This window comes from Hypomesus nipponensis, chromosome 21 (assembly GCF_054491055.1).
Source record: "Hypomesus nipponensis isolate SF chromosome 21, ASM5449105v1, whole genome shotgun sequence".
Taxonomy (NCBI): Eukaryota; Metazoa; Chordata; class Actinopteri; order Osmeriformes; family Osmeridae; genus Hypomesus; species Hypomesus nipponensis.
In genome coordinates this window covers 11531167-11548381 of record NC_140381.1, presented here as the reverse complement: position 1 = coordinate 11548381, position 17215 = coordinate 11531167, and the positions used below count along the sequence as shown (strand labels likewise).

At 39.7% G+C, this 17215-nt stretch overlaps 1 protein-coding gene across 1 annotated transcript in view; it reads right to left on the bottom strand.

Moving 5' to 3' along the window:
• The window catches only part of hnrnpll (heterogeneous nuclear ribonucleoprotein L like), a gene marked incomplete at its 5' end in the record, with an annotated part of 55400 nt that overhangs the window by 9362 nt on the left and 28823 nt on the right, over positions 1-17215 (bottom strand). The window contains 6 exons of the mRNA XM_084685979.1: positions 43-114; positions 10558-10630; positions 10782-10878; positions 13548-13633; positions 14027-14264; positions 16609-16727. Coding sequence (XP_084542105.1) covers positions 43-114; positions 10558-10630; positions 10782-10878; positions 13548-13633; positions 14027-14264; positions 16609-16727 — 685 coding nt within the window. The remainder of the gene's footprint in view (positions 1-42; positions 115-10557; positions 10631-10781; positions 10879-13547; positions 13634-14026; positions 14265-16608; positions 16728-17215) is intronic.

The following is a 17215-nucleotide window of genomic DNA, read 5'->3' as shown; positions in this document are numbered from 1 at the left end:
AGTGGGCGGGGAGACATAAAAAAGAGGAAAAGAGACACTGACCATAGCCGTTGTCATTGTAGGAGGAAGGGTGTTCCCCTAGTATGGCCTGTCGCTGCCTGCCTTTTCCTCGCTCTGCAACACAAAGTACCCAGCAAAGCACAATCAGGCAAATGAGAGCTGACTGCTGCTGGTGCCATTGGCACAACTACCTCCATCCATCCATAAACACACACACACACACAACGGCTGCACAACGGCTTTTTATTAGCACACACTTGGTGATGTCAGAAAAACTAACACACACACATATGCACACACACAAGAATCATAAAACAAACGAGAGACACACGACCCCATTCCAAACAATATTTTCAAGCTATTGGTGACACTAATGCCATTCAGTTCAAGACATTTGAACTGATTTGACTTTGTGCCATACAAATCATTACAAAAACGCAAATGACTCAGTTGAGTTCAGTGATTTAGGAGCAAACAGCAAAGGTTTCAAGAAGGCCATGTGAGGCTGTTAAAATGTCACTGTTGCAGTTCAATGGCCTAGGGAAGAAAACTTGACCCAGACGAGGGGGGTGAGGGGGATTGGAAAAAAGGTATATTAAGCACTCCTTTCAATGTACAGTAATCCACTTGGGGTGACCGAGAAAAAAGACAATTAACAATTAACTATTAACAAAAAAAATACATGCTATCCAACTATGATGTAGTCATCCAGAGTGAAGTGATTGCTTTTATGTCAGGCTCCCTGATGTTGCTCTATAGGCTATGGTTTCAGGAATGTGGAGGCCACGATTTGTACACTGTAAAATCTCTTACCACATTAGCATTGCTTATTCATCAAATAAACATCATCTAAAATGAAGGAGCTTATCAATATTTTAAAAAGGGGTGGGTGGTGTTGGAGGTGGATGGAAGCACAGTAGGCTATTCATAATGTTCCATTTTGCTTCTTTTCTATCATATCCATAACTGAAGTAAGATACAAAAGAAAATTCCGCCATTAGCTCATTCAATTGGTCTTGAAATAGGGACTTTAGATATGGAACAAGCCTCCTTGTGAATTGTGTTTGTGTGTGTATAATGTGTCCATGCGTGTGTCTGTGTGTGTGGCATTAAGCCCGCAAGCAAAACGCCTCAAACCGTTGGCGCTACATCATTTCGAAGTTGTCTGACGGAAAGGAACAATGAGGAGAACAAGTGCACCGGTACGCCGACACAAACTGAAGATACACCGCTGAGTTAAAAGAACAGACTCTCCCTCTTTTCGCTGGCTACAACAGCCCACGGGAGAGGGAGCTCATGCAGACACATGCTAATTGCTACAAAACGAGCAGTTAGGCAGGCTGTAACCTGTGGGCCTTGGTGGGTTGCCATATTTGTACAAAAAATGATATATTGGTGGAGGGAGGAGAGGGGAAGGGATTAAACGCAATGTAACCTTGAAGCTCGAACAGAGCCTGTGCTGGGCCGAAATCTCACTCCCCTCCAGAATTCTACTCCCCCTACGCGTGAGCGCGTGCACTGCCTTTCTAGTCTATTGCTGTGTAGACGTAATGTTGAGCTGCACTTGTGAAACGATGTTGATGGGCTACACTGTCCTATTATCGTAATCATGGACGGCGACAGGGAAGGGCTAGCAGGTGCTTCAGCACCCCCAAAAAAGACCAAAGCCCCCCGATAGCTACACTATTTTACAAATGTATAGGGGAGAGTGGGGTAAGTTGTGCCAGCGGGGAAGTTGTGCCACCCCCTGTTTCTAGGGAACCATAGAAGACATTGGTCATGGGACCACAGATTTTTGAAGAGTCAGTCATTTTACTCATCCTGTAAAGAAGAGAGCTTCATTGCATGAGAGGTGAACACATTCAAGTTCAAAAAACTGTTTTTTGCCTTCCAAAGTAACATTTCTATGATCAAAGTTTTTTGATTGTTGTGTCTGAACAGTTATAGAAAAGTTTGAAAACATTTCTGGTTGAGGAGGGGGAGAAGCCTGCAGGTTGGGATGTCTGTGAGGCGCAATTGGCTTGTAGAAAATTGGCCTTTGATATTGTAAAATAACTATAAATAAACTTTAAATTAGTAATTTTGTATTGAATTTGTCTACCTTTTATATAGCATCACAGTTTCTGAGATGAAAATATAGAGTTTTACTTCAATAATCAATTGCACAATTTATCCCAATGTATTCTCTCTAAAGGCACAACTTAGCCTGCACCGGGGGCAAGCTGTGCCACAAGACCACTTTTTTTCAGAAAGCTATATTTCTTAAATACTATATTTCAGATCAAAAGTGATTGTTCCTAGGGATGCACCACATACTGAAATGTATGGACATATTGTAGTTGGAAGTTGGAAGGCTTGATTATGAAAACAGGTCAAGGCTGTTTACGGCAGGCAGCACAGACATATTCTTCTCAGTTGGATTTGAGCACTGATGGAACCATCTGAGGCAGCTGTCACAGCCAACCTGAGATTTTGGATAAACATTAAGACAAATTTGTGGAATGATAATGAATGATCAAACATAAGGAATGGCAAAAACTGTCACTGTCACCTATAATAACATTACCTCTTATACAACAAAATACCAATGATTCATTATAAATGTGTCTTATAAAAAAGTATTGTATTCAATACCAGTTTTACAAGCTATTACCCATTTAGTGTCGCTATGCAGATTGTCCACATCCCCAAATAGTTGGGGTTTGTCCGATCTTATAGTCCCAAGAAATGAGGGGGGGGGGATTTTGGCAGGTATGAAAAACAGTGTTGCCAAAATCCTACTCACTCGGTAAATTAAAAAGAAATACTGAATCGTTGCATCATTAAATGGTTGATTCAAGTAGCAGTTGGTTTTTAGGATTGTTAAATTGGTGAGTGAGAGTGCGAGATAAAGACAATTCATACACAGTACTACAGCCTACTGCGATGCATGCATAGTGAAAATAATGGGGCATTTAGTTGTATTAAACATAGATAAACACAGCTCTATTTGAACATTTCAGGGATGTAGGAGGTGGAAGAAAATTGATTTCGTATGTGCCTATATTTATATACTTTTATACTTTCCTATATGATTCTGTAAAGAGGATTGCTCTCTGATTCCTGACAAACCCTATTTGACTTGTAAATTAGGTACAATTTGTTTTATCTATTCAATATCAACACCGTCCTATCCTCAGAGAGACATTTGACATTGTTGTGTTATTTAAAACATTTTCTCCATTCTGCAGATTGATAATAGGCTTCTTATAAAACCCACAACTTAGCTAAATTTTGTAACTCTGACAAACCATTAACCATTAAGGAGTTAACAGTTTGCCCTGTAGGAGAACAGCGATCAGATGTTTTTCAATCTGCAGACATTAGCCTACATAATCAGTTATGTGAAATGTCAAATTTGCATTGCAATGCATTTCACAATCAATTTTAGAAACAGTATAATAAAACTGAAAAAATTATCCTCGGATTGGAGAGAATGTTTAAAAGTTACTGGTGCCAGTAATTCTGGATTTGGCTGTATGAATAGTTGATAAGGAAATGACTATTGTGATCAGCATAAGCACATAGGAAATCTCTTTTCTTCCACCTCCTACATCCCTGAAACGTTCAAATAGAGCTGTGTTTATCTATGTTTAATACAAATACTAACTAACTGAATAACTAATATATTAAATGCTAGATGCCCCATTATTTTCACCATGTATGCATTGCAGTAGGCTACTTTGTATGAGTTATCTTGTTCTCGCACTCTAACTCAGCAATTTAACAATCCTAAAAACCAACCTCTACTTGAATCAACTATTTAATGATCGAGCGATTCAGTAATTATTTTTAACTTACTCATGCCTATATAGCATATATACATAGGCATATAGTACATATATAGTACATATAGGCATATAGTACCATAGTACTACTTAGAAGGGGAGTAGGATTTTGGCAACACTTTTTTATACCTGCCAAAATCCTCCCCCTCATATCTTGGGACTATAAGATCCGACACATAAGCTATGCGGGGATGTGGACAATCTGGATGGTGACACTAACTGGGTAATAGCGTGTAAACTGGTATTGAATACAATACTTTTTTCACTACTAGACACATTTATAATTAAGCCAGTTTTTGCCATTCCTAATAGTTGATCCTTCATTATCATTCCACAAATTTGTCTCAATGTTTATCCAAAATCTCAGGTTGGCTGTGACAGCTGCCTCAGATGGTTCCATCAGTGTTGTGCTCAAATCCAACTTAGAAGAATATGTCTGTGCTGCCTGCGTTAAAAGCCCTGACCTGTTTTCATGATCAAGCCTCAAACTCTTGTTTAAATTATCACAATTTCTTTCTTTTTTTTCTACTTTTTGTTAAATATATCATTATAGTTTTTTGCTTAAAATAAATTTGATGGAACCTATAAAAATGTCATCATTTATTAAATGTTTTCCACTTGCCAGTCACAAAGGGAAGGTCCAGGCTGGGCTTATCATACTAGAATCAAGCACTGTATGTTGCAAGTGAGATAGATATTAACTAGGTTGTGGGAAGCAGGATATATATAATGGATACGATTGTAACCACAAAACAGTTGTGTAGCAAGTAGTTTACTGAGACGGAAATAGAAGTTGAATTCTGGTAGGAGGGACCTCTGGCTGTGAGCAGAGGCCTTTTTATATAAATGTGTAAAAGAATGTAGCTATACTCATTTACCAGACAATTCTATTACAATTGGCATATAGTACTATATAGGCATAGGCATATAGTCATATAGTACTATAGTAGCCTACTAGCAAGTTCAACGTAATCAAGAATCAGATGTGAATAGTTCTACTAAAAGTGATTTGTACAAATGAATACAAAGAAGGATGCTCGCTTTTACCAGACAATGACATAACAGCAGTCGCAACTACAACATAATTCAAATTTTATCTCATTCCGATAATAGGACAATGTCGCACAACATCAACATCGTTTCTCAAGTGCAGCTCAACAGTTAATGAAACAATTAATGAATAAAATAGCCTACTGACAGATTCCTCAAAGCCTAAGACGAGGGAACCTAGGCTTAACATTTTACTTGTAAAAATCGCCTTGGTTCGCCAATCTACATAGCATACGCTAGAATTCTGGAGGGGAGTGAGATTTTGGCCCAACACCGGTAGCCTGACGTTGTCATAGTTGTTTTGTTTGTTTGAGAGAAACGAGTTGTCAGGGCCAATTTATACAACTCAGTTTTCGTGGACACCGGGAACGCCCTCTCCAATGTAAAACGCCCTCTCCGAGCCCGTCGGAGAGCTCTACTTGCACCTGCTGATTTTCCTGACTATCCGTCTGTCCGTCATTTTACGGATATCTCTTGGCTGTGATTGGTCCGTATTGAGAACCGCTTGCATCAGGGGCGGGGTTGCCATGACCAACAAGACAAACAGAATCCTTTGACCGCCATTGCTGTAAGTTTACAATTCATATTTCAGTACAGTACATGTAAATCAGCATCTGCATTAAAATGCGAAGAATGCGACAAGAAATGGGCAGTGTAGTTGCTGAAAATTTGCTTATTTTATTGATGAAACGGCTAAATAGTACATTTGCTCCGGCTTTTCGATAACCTAGCTAGAATCGCAGTGCAGCACCACAGCGCAGTGAATTGTTTTCGGCACCCACAGCCTATGGAGAACCTTAAACGAAGTCTATCCGTCCGTTTCCGTCCGCCGGCCCATCCGTAAACGGAGTCGGAGTAGCATATTGCGGCCTTAAGAGAGCAAGGGCGTAACCATGGTTTAGACATTGGGGGGGGGTCCAAATAAATACCCATATATTTTTTTTGTTATGTGCATTGCCTACAATTTATATATAAAAATGTGCACATTTAAAACATAATTTCGAGGACTACATTGACCGTTTGAATTCACATCTAAAGGAATAGTGACATTTCTCAGAGACAGTGACTGCCTGCATTGCGACCACATGTCATTTTATCAGAAAAATAGCAACTCATGCTTTTATGAGGCTACTCATTTTATTTGCATACACATTTAGCTAGGTAACAAGTTACTTACTGTCTGGAAAAAAATGTGTATGGCTGCTGGTCCAGTTTTCTCAGCTTTTTAGGTAACCTTAAATACTCCATTACTCTACCTCTTCTCCAACAAGTTAACTAACGTTACTTTCTTTGCGCTCAACCAGTGGGGAACCGTCAGGGTAATATATTCAAAAAGTATATATTTTAAAAGTAATCTGTTATTATTTTATTTTATCAATTCATAATTTGTCAATCTAAAAACAATGTTTCTGAAATAAACCCATCAATCCTGCCTATTCAGTTTGTGTTGGAATGTGAAGAGTTAAATGAAAAAAAAACAGTTTTGTCACCCTATCAGAATTTTGCTGCCTCCGTTGTTGGGAGGAAAATGCAGCTCTGTGATTGGTGTTGGCTATGAATTTTACAGACGGCCCCTTAATAGAAATTCAATGAAAGACTAATTTCCATTGACAGTAAAATTGACCAATCATATCTTCCCTTTAAATGGGCGGGCTTTGTTATCGCTAATTTTATGACAAGTTCCGCCCGCTGTGGGAAAGCGATCACAAGCTGATAGACTAGCTAACAGAATGTTAGCTTGTTCGCACGACCGGGAGACCGCAGCAATGTGGGCCAGATGCAAAACTTGCATCTGTCTGCTAATTACCCATACTATTTAAAGATGATTACATATGACATATCGTTCACAGTATTTATTTGAATGGAAGAAGCCAGATGTTGCAACTGACCCCAACCCAGGTGACAGTTGCAACAATTCAGGGACAGTTGCAACATGTTTAAAATACCTTAAATTTCACTAATTAACTTAAGCTTTTTGTCTCAATGACCATAGAATTCTGAAAATATTAACTTATTTATTTTAATATTAAAGTATTATTTATTTATACAATAATATTATTGTATTTTATGTAGTAATATTGATCGAATACCAGTTGTTGAGTTTAGTTTGTTTATGTGTAGAACACAGGCCTACATAGATTCAGTGTGCAGGTGTTACAGATGCTATTCAATCTCTCCATATTTCAGTGTCAGACAGGAAGAATGGAACAATTTGCAATCTGACGCTCGTTCCAAAATATTGACTTGTTCATGTTGAAAAATACTGTTGTGTGGTCTGTTTTGATAGTGATGCTTAGATAAGCCATGACAGAACATCATGTGCTAGCTAGACAAACTGACCTTGACACATGCTAACCATCTCACTTAGAAGTCAACAAAACAATAATTCAAACTAAGTAAGTTTTTATTAATTCATACAAAAGGTCAGGACAGTATGACAAAAATACAGCTCATGAAAAAATTTACTTTCATACCTCCAAAACAAGTTTTGATCAATGAATGGAACAGCAGATGTTGAATATTTGTCTTCTTGGTGGGGGGAGGGGTCTAACTGTGAATGTGCAGTATGAGTGTCATCACTCTAGCTCTGTTTCTGATTGGAGGAATAAGACTTGTTGCAACTGTCCCTTGTTGCGACTGTCCCCAGTCTCCCCTGCTTCACAGCAACCCGTATCACAAACTTCATATTTGATTGTTTGTTACTGGGAATTTATTAAAAACTGTCAATTTATAATGAAAGCAAAGAGCAGTGATACTAATACTAGTTAGATAATGTGTGGTTGTATCTAGGACTGAAATGTGGCAAGCAAATAATGAATCTAAATTGGATAGCTGAACAGCTAAAGTAGTCTGCCAAGATACAGCATACCTTTCACCACAATTAATATTTTTCTTACTTGACAATGTTTCAAGTTAATTAGTTAGCCAACTTATCGGTTTAATAAGGGGCTAGCAGCTGACTAGCCATCTAGCTAACCCTATTTAACTTGTGTTTGCTAATTGTGGAGGACGGCAACTTTTAGGTAACCAGTACACGTAGGCCTACAGCAGGGGTAGGCATCCCTGGCCCTCCGGTGCCACTGTCCTGCATGTTTTAGATGTTTTTTTGAATGAGCCATTTTCCCCTAAATAAATGTCAAGCTTATTTATGTTTTTTGGGGCATATTTTCATTCAGCAGATGGTACTGTTTGATTCACAATTCCATCTGACATACTGCCAATGACAACGTTGTTAGAATAAGCTTGTTTCAAAGGGGGTTCTTTATCAATGAATTAATGCAATGAGTAGGCTAAATGCTTGAAAATATCACTAGAAGGGAAAAACTTAAGGGACTGCTTTAGCCTATCACCATTCCCTCTTGCAGGGGAATGAGAACTGTTTCATTCTACACTTCTACACAGTGTTTGGCAGAGTTCTTTAATGTAGGCCCACAAATGGTAGGCCTACTGAATTTTCCAGAAACACACAAGTCATTAAGACTAAACAAGACTAAACAGGAATGCAAACCATATCTGTCTGTCTGTTCATCCATCAAACGCTCCCATATGTTGTTGTTTATTCTGTACTTCCATTCTGTACCTCCTGGCTGATGCATGCTGAACATGTCTTTTTGGTGCAATATTTATGGCATTTCTATATATGAGCACTGGACTAATCACAAGGCTCCAAGTTAAGAATACTGAACAAATTATTTTGAAGAACAGTGGATACATAAGCGTGAGTAACCATCCATATTTGAGCAACCATTTTAACTTTCCTAGAATGCAAGCTTAGTGGACCCTCAAACTAATGTGGCTCTATTGTAGCTCGAGAGGCCTGGGTAGTGGTGTGTTCTTGTTTCACACCGGCACACACACATGGGGGATCAACACTCAGTGTTGTATCAACACTATGTATTTTTTTTTTTTTTGCATTTGGCCTGCTACATTGGTCTTCTTCAACAACTGTCAATAAAAAAAAAAAAACACATACAACGGTCAAGCCACTTTGCCGATCTTCCACCTGGACTTGAGCAATCCTCAATGCCGTCAAAGTCAAACAGACCTTCATATCCAGTGCGAGGAGGAAGGCAATCGATTGGAAAGCAGTCCTGGCTTGCGGGTGATAAGACTCTGTTTACCCTCCATTTGTGGGGGGAGAGAATGGGAATTTGGGCTGCTTGTCAATCACACAGTTTGAGCACTGTTTAATCAAGGTGAAGCCTCATGTGGTTTTATGCTCGGTTAAGACCCCCACACTCCCCATTCATATGAATATCATTATAGCCACAGAGTTTATTTATTTATTTCTGTGATTAAAGCGCCTCGGACCACTTTGAAAAGCTCCTGTTGTCCATTCAAAATGGTCGAAATGCAAACCATTTACAAAACCGTTGCAATGCAGCCATCTGGAGGAAAATTGGTTTTGGATCCTGGGTCTTTCAACATAGTCTTTTCACAGCACTTAAAAGGTAGCCTTGAAATCAGGAGATCAAAAGGACCAATTGTAAGGATGCGATTGGATTGCATGTTCGTTCATTGGTGCACTCAGAGGGACTTCCTTAGACATGTCTAAAATAATTCATGGTTTTTTAACAGTTTGTCTGACTGAATAAAATACAAATATATGACCTTTATTCAACCAGGTAAAATCAATTGAGAACCAATTCCCATTTACAATGGTGACCTGTCCAAATATATATAATAGTTTTCATACGACAGTGCTGTTTGTCGAGTATATTATTGCGGTTGAAAGACCAGGAGAACTGAGTGCTGCAAAAACAAAGTTACTGACATTAAAATCAGCTTTCACATGGACAAAGTATTTTAAATGAAGACTAAAATGCTATGGTATTGTCTGAAGAGGAAGGTTAAGGTCAGGTTGAATTTGTTACTCGAGAGCCCTTCTAAGAGACAATTGTCCTTCACACTGTTGCTGGTGAAGTTCCCTCAATATATAGTGAATGACAGAGAATGTAAAGAGAATGTACAGAGACCATTGTCGAATTACAGCGTTGTCAAGCACAGGAAGTGGTAAACTAAATAGAAGGTCATGTGTGAGTATAAATAGAAACCACAAAGTACACTGTATATATATATATCCACTCTCCTCCAATTTATTTAATATAATTTGATGACACCCCAAGTGTTTATTTGTAATGTTTCATTTAAAAGAGCTAAAAAAAAAGGAAAGATGGAAAGGTAGATGTGAATTGAACTCAACAGACTGTCTGCTAAATTGTGATTCATTGCAGCTCTTTAAGCACGTGTAAAACCACGGTGGCGTAACTCATTTCTTGTCACAGCCCATTTCAACTGATTATGCCTCTGTAGAAGTGTGAAGGTTGGAGGGATTTAGGAATGGTTTTGACTGCGATTCAACAACCAAACCAGGGTATGAGGGGGTCGGCTGGGTTTTTCTTTCCACATTAGTTCCTCATAATAGATACACTGAGACAAACTTAGGGTAGGATTTGATCACACCCGTCATGCAATCTTGACCCCTGGGCAAAATAGCACATTATGTAGAAATTCACACTACAATGTACTCATGTTGAGTTGAATTTCTGAAAATTAGCATTTTGTATATGGCTGTATCCACACACTATTTTTATGACACTCCCTGAGAGGGTTATCTCATTTACAATTTTGATGGAATCCTTGCATTCTGACACTCTGGTAAGAGAGGGAGAAGTCCTACCTCGTCTGACAAGAAAGGGTTTGGTGTAGTCCCAGCTATCGTTGTCGTTACGTATGACGTTGAGTCGCGTGGGCTGGGTGGGGAGGAGAGAGAGCAGAGCAACAGTGCATGTGTGTTAGGGGTCCACAGGGAAGGGACCTGGTGGAGTGTGTGTATGTGTGTAAGAGCACCTCTTGTGTGTGTGTGTGTATGAGCAGCGTGTGTGTATGGGTGTGTATGTTTACCCGAGCGTATTCAATCTTGAGGGTGCAGCAGCCGGCGTATATGTCGGCTCCATTGAGAGCAGCTTTGGCCTTCTGGGCATTTTGAACCGTTTCAAACGTTGCGACACCATTAAGGAAGAGCAAGCAGTAGATTCTCAATGGAATTCAAATACAGCGAACAAAGTAGGGCTTGCATGTAATCACAATGACAAAGTAAATATCAAGGGAGAAATAGGACAGTGCAGGGCACCACAAAGGCACACAACTATAACCTGTTCACAGTGACTGAGCTGATTGGCTTGTGGCTACGCAAAATAATCGCAGGGAGATGCTATCCAAATAAGGTAATACAATACAACTATGACATATATGAAGGATAAGAATGACAAAATTGCAGCACTATACTAAATTAAGTAATAGTCTAACGAATACTTCTTAAAGTGCCCTATTCATTTCATGGTAGGGAGCTGGAATACAACCCCAATTCCAGAAAGGTTGGGACGTATAAAATAAAATAAAAAACATAACACAATGATTTACTAATCTCATAAACCCATGATGTTATTCACAATAGAACACATAAAACATGTCAAATGTTTAAACTGATGAAATGTACAATTTTAAGGAAAAAATACTTTTTTTGATTTTGATGGCAACAACACGTCTCAAAAAAGTAATAAAAAAAAGTATGGCCATGTTCGGTGTTGGGGTAATAACTACAAAAAGTAATAGATTACACATTACTTTAAAACAAGTAATTAGTAATGCTTTACTTTACTAGATTACTCACTGCTGAAAGTAACTAGTGACACTAGTTGATACATTACTTTTAGATTACTCCGTAACATCACCTGAGATGCACTTGCCAAATAACAATATATGTACCATATGCCAAATCAACTCATTCTTATTATAATGAGGACATACACAATCTCTCTCTTTAATGCTTTTTAGTACCACAAAGCTGACAAAAAGTTGTGAACATCAACCTAAAAGTTGTCAAGCATAACAAGGCTACAGTACTGGAAGTAAGCAAAATGTCAACAACAAAAAAAATGCTTAAAGGGGCAATTGACTGCAAAACCGATTTTACCTTGTCATAGTTGGATAACGACAGTTCGGTGGGTAAAATGAACATACTGTGAATATCAAAGTCAATGTAAAGGAAGCGCTTGTGGTTGGCAATGCTCAACCAAGATCTACCAGGGAAAAAACAGGATTGAGAGTCATTTGGCTACACCTTGAGTATCGCAATAATATCATACAGTTAAGTTTAGGTTGGTTAAAGACGTTATTTCATTACTTACTTACAACACAACGGTCATTGATAACGTGTACTGCGTCTCCCTCACCCATCCACACACCATCTGGTTATAGGCCTCCAAACCTTTGTAGGATTTAAGGTCTTCCGCTGTGTATGGGCTCGGCGAGAAAACCAGGTAGTTGACTATATTGGGATATTTAACTGAAGGAAGAATCACCGGGTCGTCACGGATCCAAGAGGGAGCTAACTCGTAGGGATCTACACCGCCAATAAATCGTAATTTCTCGAAATATCTCGCATTTTCTTGTGGTCCGAGTCCTTCCCTATATGCCTTTGCATCTTGGCCGTGTTTTGATTAGCTTTTCGGTTGTTTGGACATGGCTACATTCACTTAAAGTATCCAAAGCGCATAATACTCCATTATACTCCGTTCAGTTATTTACACCAAGTGCCTCCACAATGGCCGCGCATCCGGGTTCCTGCCCAGAATGTGACGTCGGTGAAAACCCTCTCCAAGATGCTTTGACAGATTAGAGGTGGTTGTGTCTTAAAAAAACGTAACAAGGAGGTTGGAGCTGTGCGTTGCCGCACAGTCGTGAGTGAACAAGGAGAACATGGGGTGGCAAGAGGGTGGCATGAGATTGCACACCATATGGTGCGCTCACTATCTCACACTATATGGTATGCTCGCTAACTTGCCTTGTTTGAACTAGAACCTTAGTTGCTATAGCTAATCTGATCAAATGCATATTTTTAACTCAAGTACACCCCAACATTACAGTACTATTAAGAGTCACGTATACACTTCTTACAATGAGTCAGACACAGGGTGAACTGTTTAGCTGTTCAAACACACAACCGTGAATTATCATAGGGGTTAGTGTGTACTAAATCGTCTGTAAGTGTGACACAGTGTTCAGATTCAGGTACCGTAAAGGACTGAGCACCTCCTCCAGGGGCCGGGAGAGATGAGCGAGTGTGTTTACCCCTTCAAGAGCGTCCTCCGAATCATCAGCCCATTTTGTCAGTGTCACACGCCCCCCGCCCCCGGCAAGTGTGTGTGTTGCCGAGGCACATCCATATTTGATGAGGGAGTTCTGAGATGAGAGGGCCGGAGTGTGTTGCTACTCCTGATCCAGCTCTCTCAAGGGCCGGGCCGAGTGGGAGTGAGGAACTCTCACCCATCTCCTCTCAACAGCCTTGTACTGCCTGAGAGAGAATGTGTTAGTATGTGTGTGTGTGTGTGTGTGTGTGCGTGTGGACTGACACCCTGCCCCTCAAACTCACCGGTGACAAATACCACATGCTGACATATTTAGGCCGTACTCAGACATACAAGAAAATACACAAAAGACAGACATCTGCTCGTTCACACACACACTTTCATACAAAGATGAGCAGACTAACACAAAGAAACACAGACACTTTAAATTCTGTGCTTGTACACCTTTGACGCACACACAAACAAACACACACCCACTTCCCCTCCCTGATGCAACCCAGCTTGACTCAGTAAAGGATATTCCACCATGGCCTGGATTCCGTTGCGTTTGAAAATGACGATGCGTAGCACGTTGCCTATGGGATTGCAGACTGTGTACAGAACGTCCTGCAAGACACACACACACACACACAAACATGCACACAAAGTGAGTGACAGCTGTACAAGCACAATGAAAAGTATGCCATGCTTAAAGGACAACAACAACATCAGAGAGGATTTTGTCGGCGAAAACAAGCATGACGAAATGATAAGTTGCACAAAAAACATAAAAGTGATTTTTTTATTTTGCAGGAATAGGGCTCGCTCCAATTGCAATATGCTTAAAAACCCATTGTTCTGTGAACATTGCTCATTTTAGGAAAAGTTGCTTCACATTCATCATGAGAACCACCGAGCATAACGCTCCATGAAATAATCAGCTGCTATATTTTCTCCTCTATACATTTCCCTACTTTGTAAGTACTCCGAATGCAAACCAGGAAGACAAATTCAACTTACAGTAGTGATTGGGTAGAGTGGGTTCTGGATTGACAGGAGCAAGACTTTGTTGCCACTGTTGGGGTCGTCTGAGTTGGTAGGCCTGGTGATTCTCTTGCTGGTGGAGTAGTTGAAAAAGGCCTGCTGTCCGGCAATGTAGACAGCCTCGTTAGCGCCACACGCTACGCACTTGTCAGCACTTTCCATACCCTCAAACTCAACCAGGGCCTGGCGTTTGAAGGGCATCATCATCACATAGCTGCCGGAAAGAAAGGTGGAAATCAAGACAGCGAAAGTGAATAAAGAGTGAACACAATGAGTGGGCTGGCTGGCCTACTGTGCCATTGTAATATAAAAGCTCCAAACTGTGTTTGATTTCACAACATGCAGAGGAATGTGTTGAGCTTGCTCTCTGTACACTGTTTCCATGCCTCCATATCAGTTAGATTGAATTTCAACCCTGCAACTGAAGCATTGGATAAATTATACTAAACAAGCCTGCGTCAAATTGTATCCTACAATATCTATTCACTGTGGAATTACAGCCTTCATTTTGCAACATTCATTTGGAAGAGCAGAAAAAATACAAAATCTGTATTCAGATTCAATTGGTGGCTTTCAATACAGCAAACAGAGAGAGCATTCACACACAGCTAGCAATTATCTCCACACTGGTTTGCAGATAGTATCTCACAGTGGCCCATTTCCAATTTCAGATCCCTAATTCCCACATTGAATTGCTTAATGTTTTTCTTATAGACTGCAAGCAGGGGTGGAAAATTGAAAGTGTTTGCTTGTATGAGAATTAGTTTCACCCAACCAAACTCCAAACCCCATCGACTTAGGGGGAAGGATTAGAGAAAGCAGAATGCAATATTATATTTCTGTACTCTAGTCTCTGGCAAGATGCCTGCGCTTCATCAACTGTATTTGTTTAACAGTGAAGTACAGTGTACCATCTAATTACCGGAAAGTAATTAGATGGTACAAGATTATATTTGAACATACAATCTGATATCTACAATGCCTGGTGTTGGCATAAACAACAGACTATAAGATCTCTTATACTTTGTTCAAAATGTAGTTTTAAAACATTCAATAACTCTCTAACTCATTGCCCAACAGTGCAATATTTTCTGTATGGTAAACAAAATGTTATGCATTTCATTAACTGTCTCACTCACTGGTAACACTCTCTCCTAATCTACTTGAGTTGAACTGACAGCTCACGTACAGTGTGTCAAACTATGTCACCCCCCAGCGCACTCAAAAGGACCTTCATCGATATTGCACCAGGCCTAAAAATACACTCGCCTGATCTCCATTTCCGACTACAGCAACAGGAAACAACGTATTTAAGCACCACACTGTCAAGTCCCCCTGCAATCAAACTGCCATTCTATCCTCAAAGCCGGGACCTCCGAGTTATGGAAATATCAGGTGACATTGGACAAACGAGGGAGATGTCGTTTTTTTTATTTTATTTTATTTGTGCGCATATTGTTTTTACACCTTCCATTTGTATTCTCTAACATAGGCCTATTCAATAAATGAAGAATAAGTTTAAAGGTGCTAAAGGCAGGTTATGTAATGTTGTTGAGAAGCACTTTTTGTAATATATGCGGAAATAAACTACACATCCTGATAGCAACAAATACATCTAAACGTTTGACAGTGAAATGTAATTAATCTGATATCTGTGGGCGTCATAGGACTGTAATAAACACAACCAATCATTTAAATTGGACTGAACAAAGTGATTGGATGTCATGCAATGATTGAGTGGGCTACTTGTCTTTCTACCTACCTCCCAGCAGTAGACAGGCAGCAGATTCATGTGTTTTGGAGGAGTGGCTTTTAAACGGGGGAGGGGGGGGTATATCCTTTCAAACTTAAGCCAAAAAAGTTAGGTTTGCTAAACATACATACCCTACCATGACCAGTTTACCCTTTGGTAAATGGGTAGTCTGATGTTCAAAGCAATACATTTAGTGAGCGGACATGGGCTGAAAATAAAATGCTCGTTTTAAGTGAAGTTCCTCTCTACATGACATACAGGCTACTGATTTAGCCCTTCATGGTCGTTGATGGCCAAAGGCTGTTTTTCGATAAGTATTTGGGACATTAATAGCACTGAAATGGATTCCCAACATTCTCAGAAGATAAATAAACATTCGCTGATGGGAGACAAAAAGACTCCAGAGATATTTGTAATTCTAGTAGACCAAACACTCTTATCCCATTTTGTAGTCCAAACATCGATCAAACCCATACAAGGGTGATGAGACTGCGTAGAATAACATTTCTTATCAGTACATTGAGTTGTTGGTTAGTTAGTATATGGTTTACTAAAGCAGAAATTATAAAATAAGAAGTGAATGTAAACTCATGGAGTAGTTCTCATATTCTATCTTTAATGTTCAACTGGCATACCATATGTGAGTATGTTGGCATAAACAGTGCGAAAATTCCATAAGACACACAATATAGACCCTTCAAAAACACTCAAAATACATATATACAAACACAAATCCCAGCAGAGGCTGTTTCTATGTTTGATTTTTGAGTCTGAATATCAAAAAAAGAGGCAAAAAATGGTTTACCAGATGTTGCCGAATTTCTCCAGAGCCTCAACCAGGTCCGCCTCCACAACAGACTCACAGAGGCCCCGGACGTGGACCACTGAAGAGGGGGCAATCCTGTGGGCATCCTCCCCATTGTCCTAGAGGACAGAGGGCACTTAAGTCATTGCAGTCATGGGACAAACGCAAATAGTAAATAAATAAAAATGAACAGACAGTGCCCGTGATGCAGTCGGTGATTTACATGTCAGTGAAACAACTACACAACTATGGCTACCTTGAACTATAGATAGTGCATAATACCTGTGAAAAAATTGGTGGCACACACACACAGATTCCTAGAATTATAGTTAGGGCACAGTGTCCGCGATGATGTCAGTGCCACACACAAATTTCTGAAATTATAGGTAGATAGTGCAGTGCCTGTGATGCCACTGGTGATGACAGTTCTTCTCAGTGGTTTTGGTACCTATATAGCTCAGATCACAATTTAAATGCTCTGTCATCTCTCAAGTACTTGTTCAACCTCCACATCTATTCTAGTCAAATTGCCAATGCTGTGGTAGCCTACATTCATGCAAATGACTATGTAACCTTAATTTGTTTGCTGTTTCGTACTTTATAAATT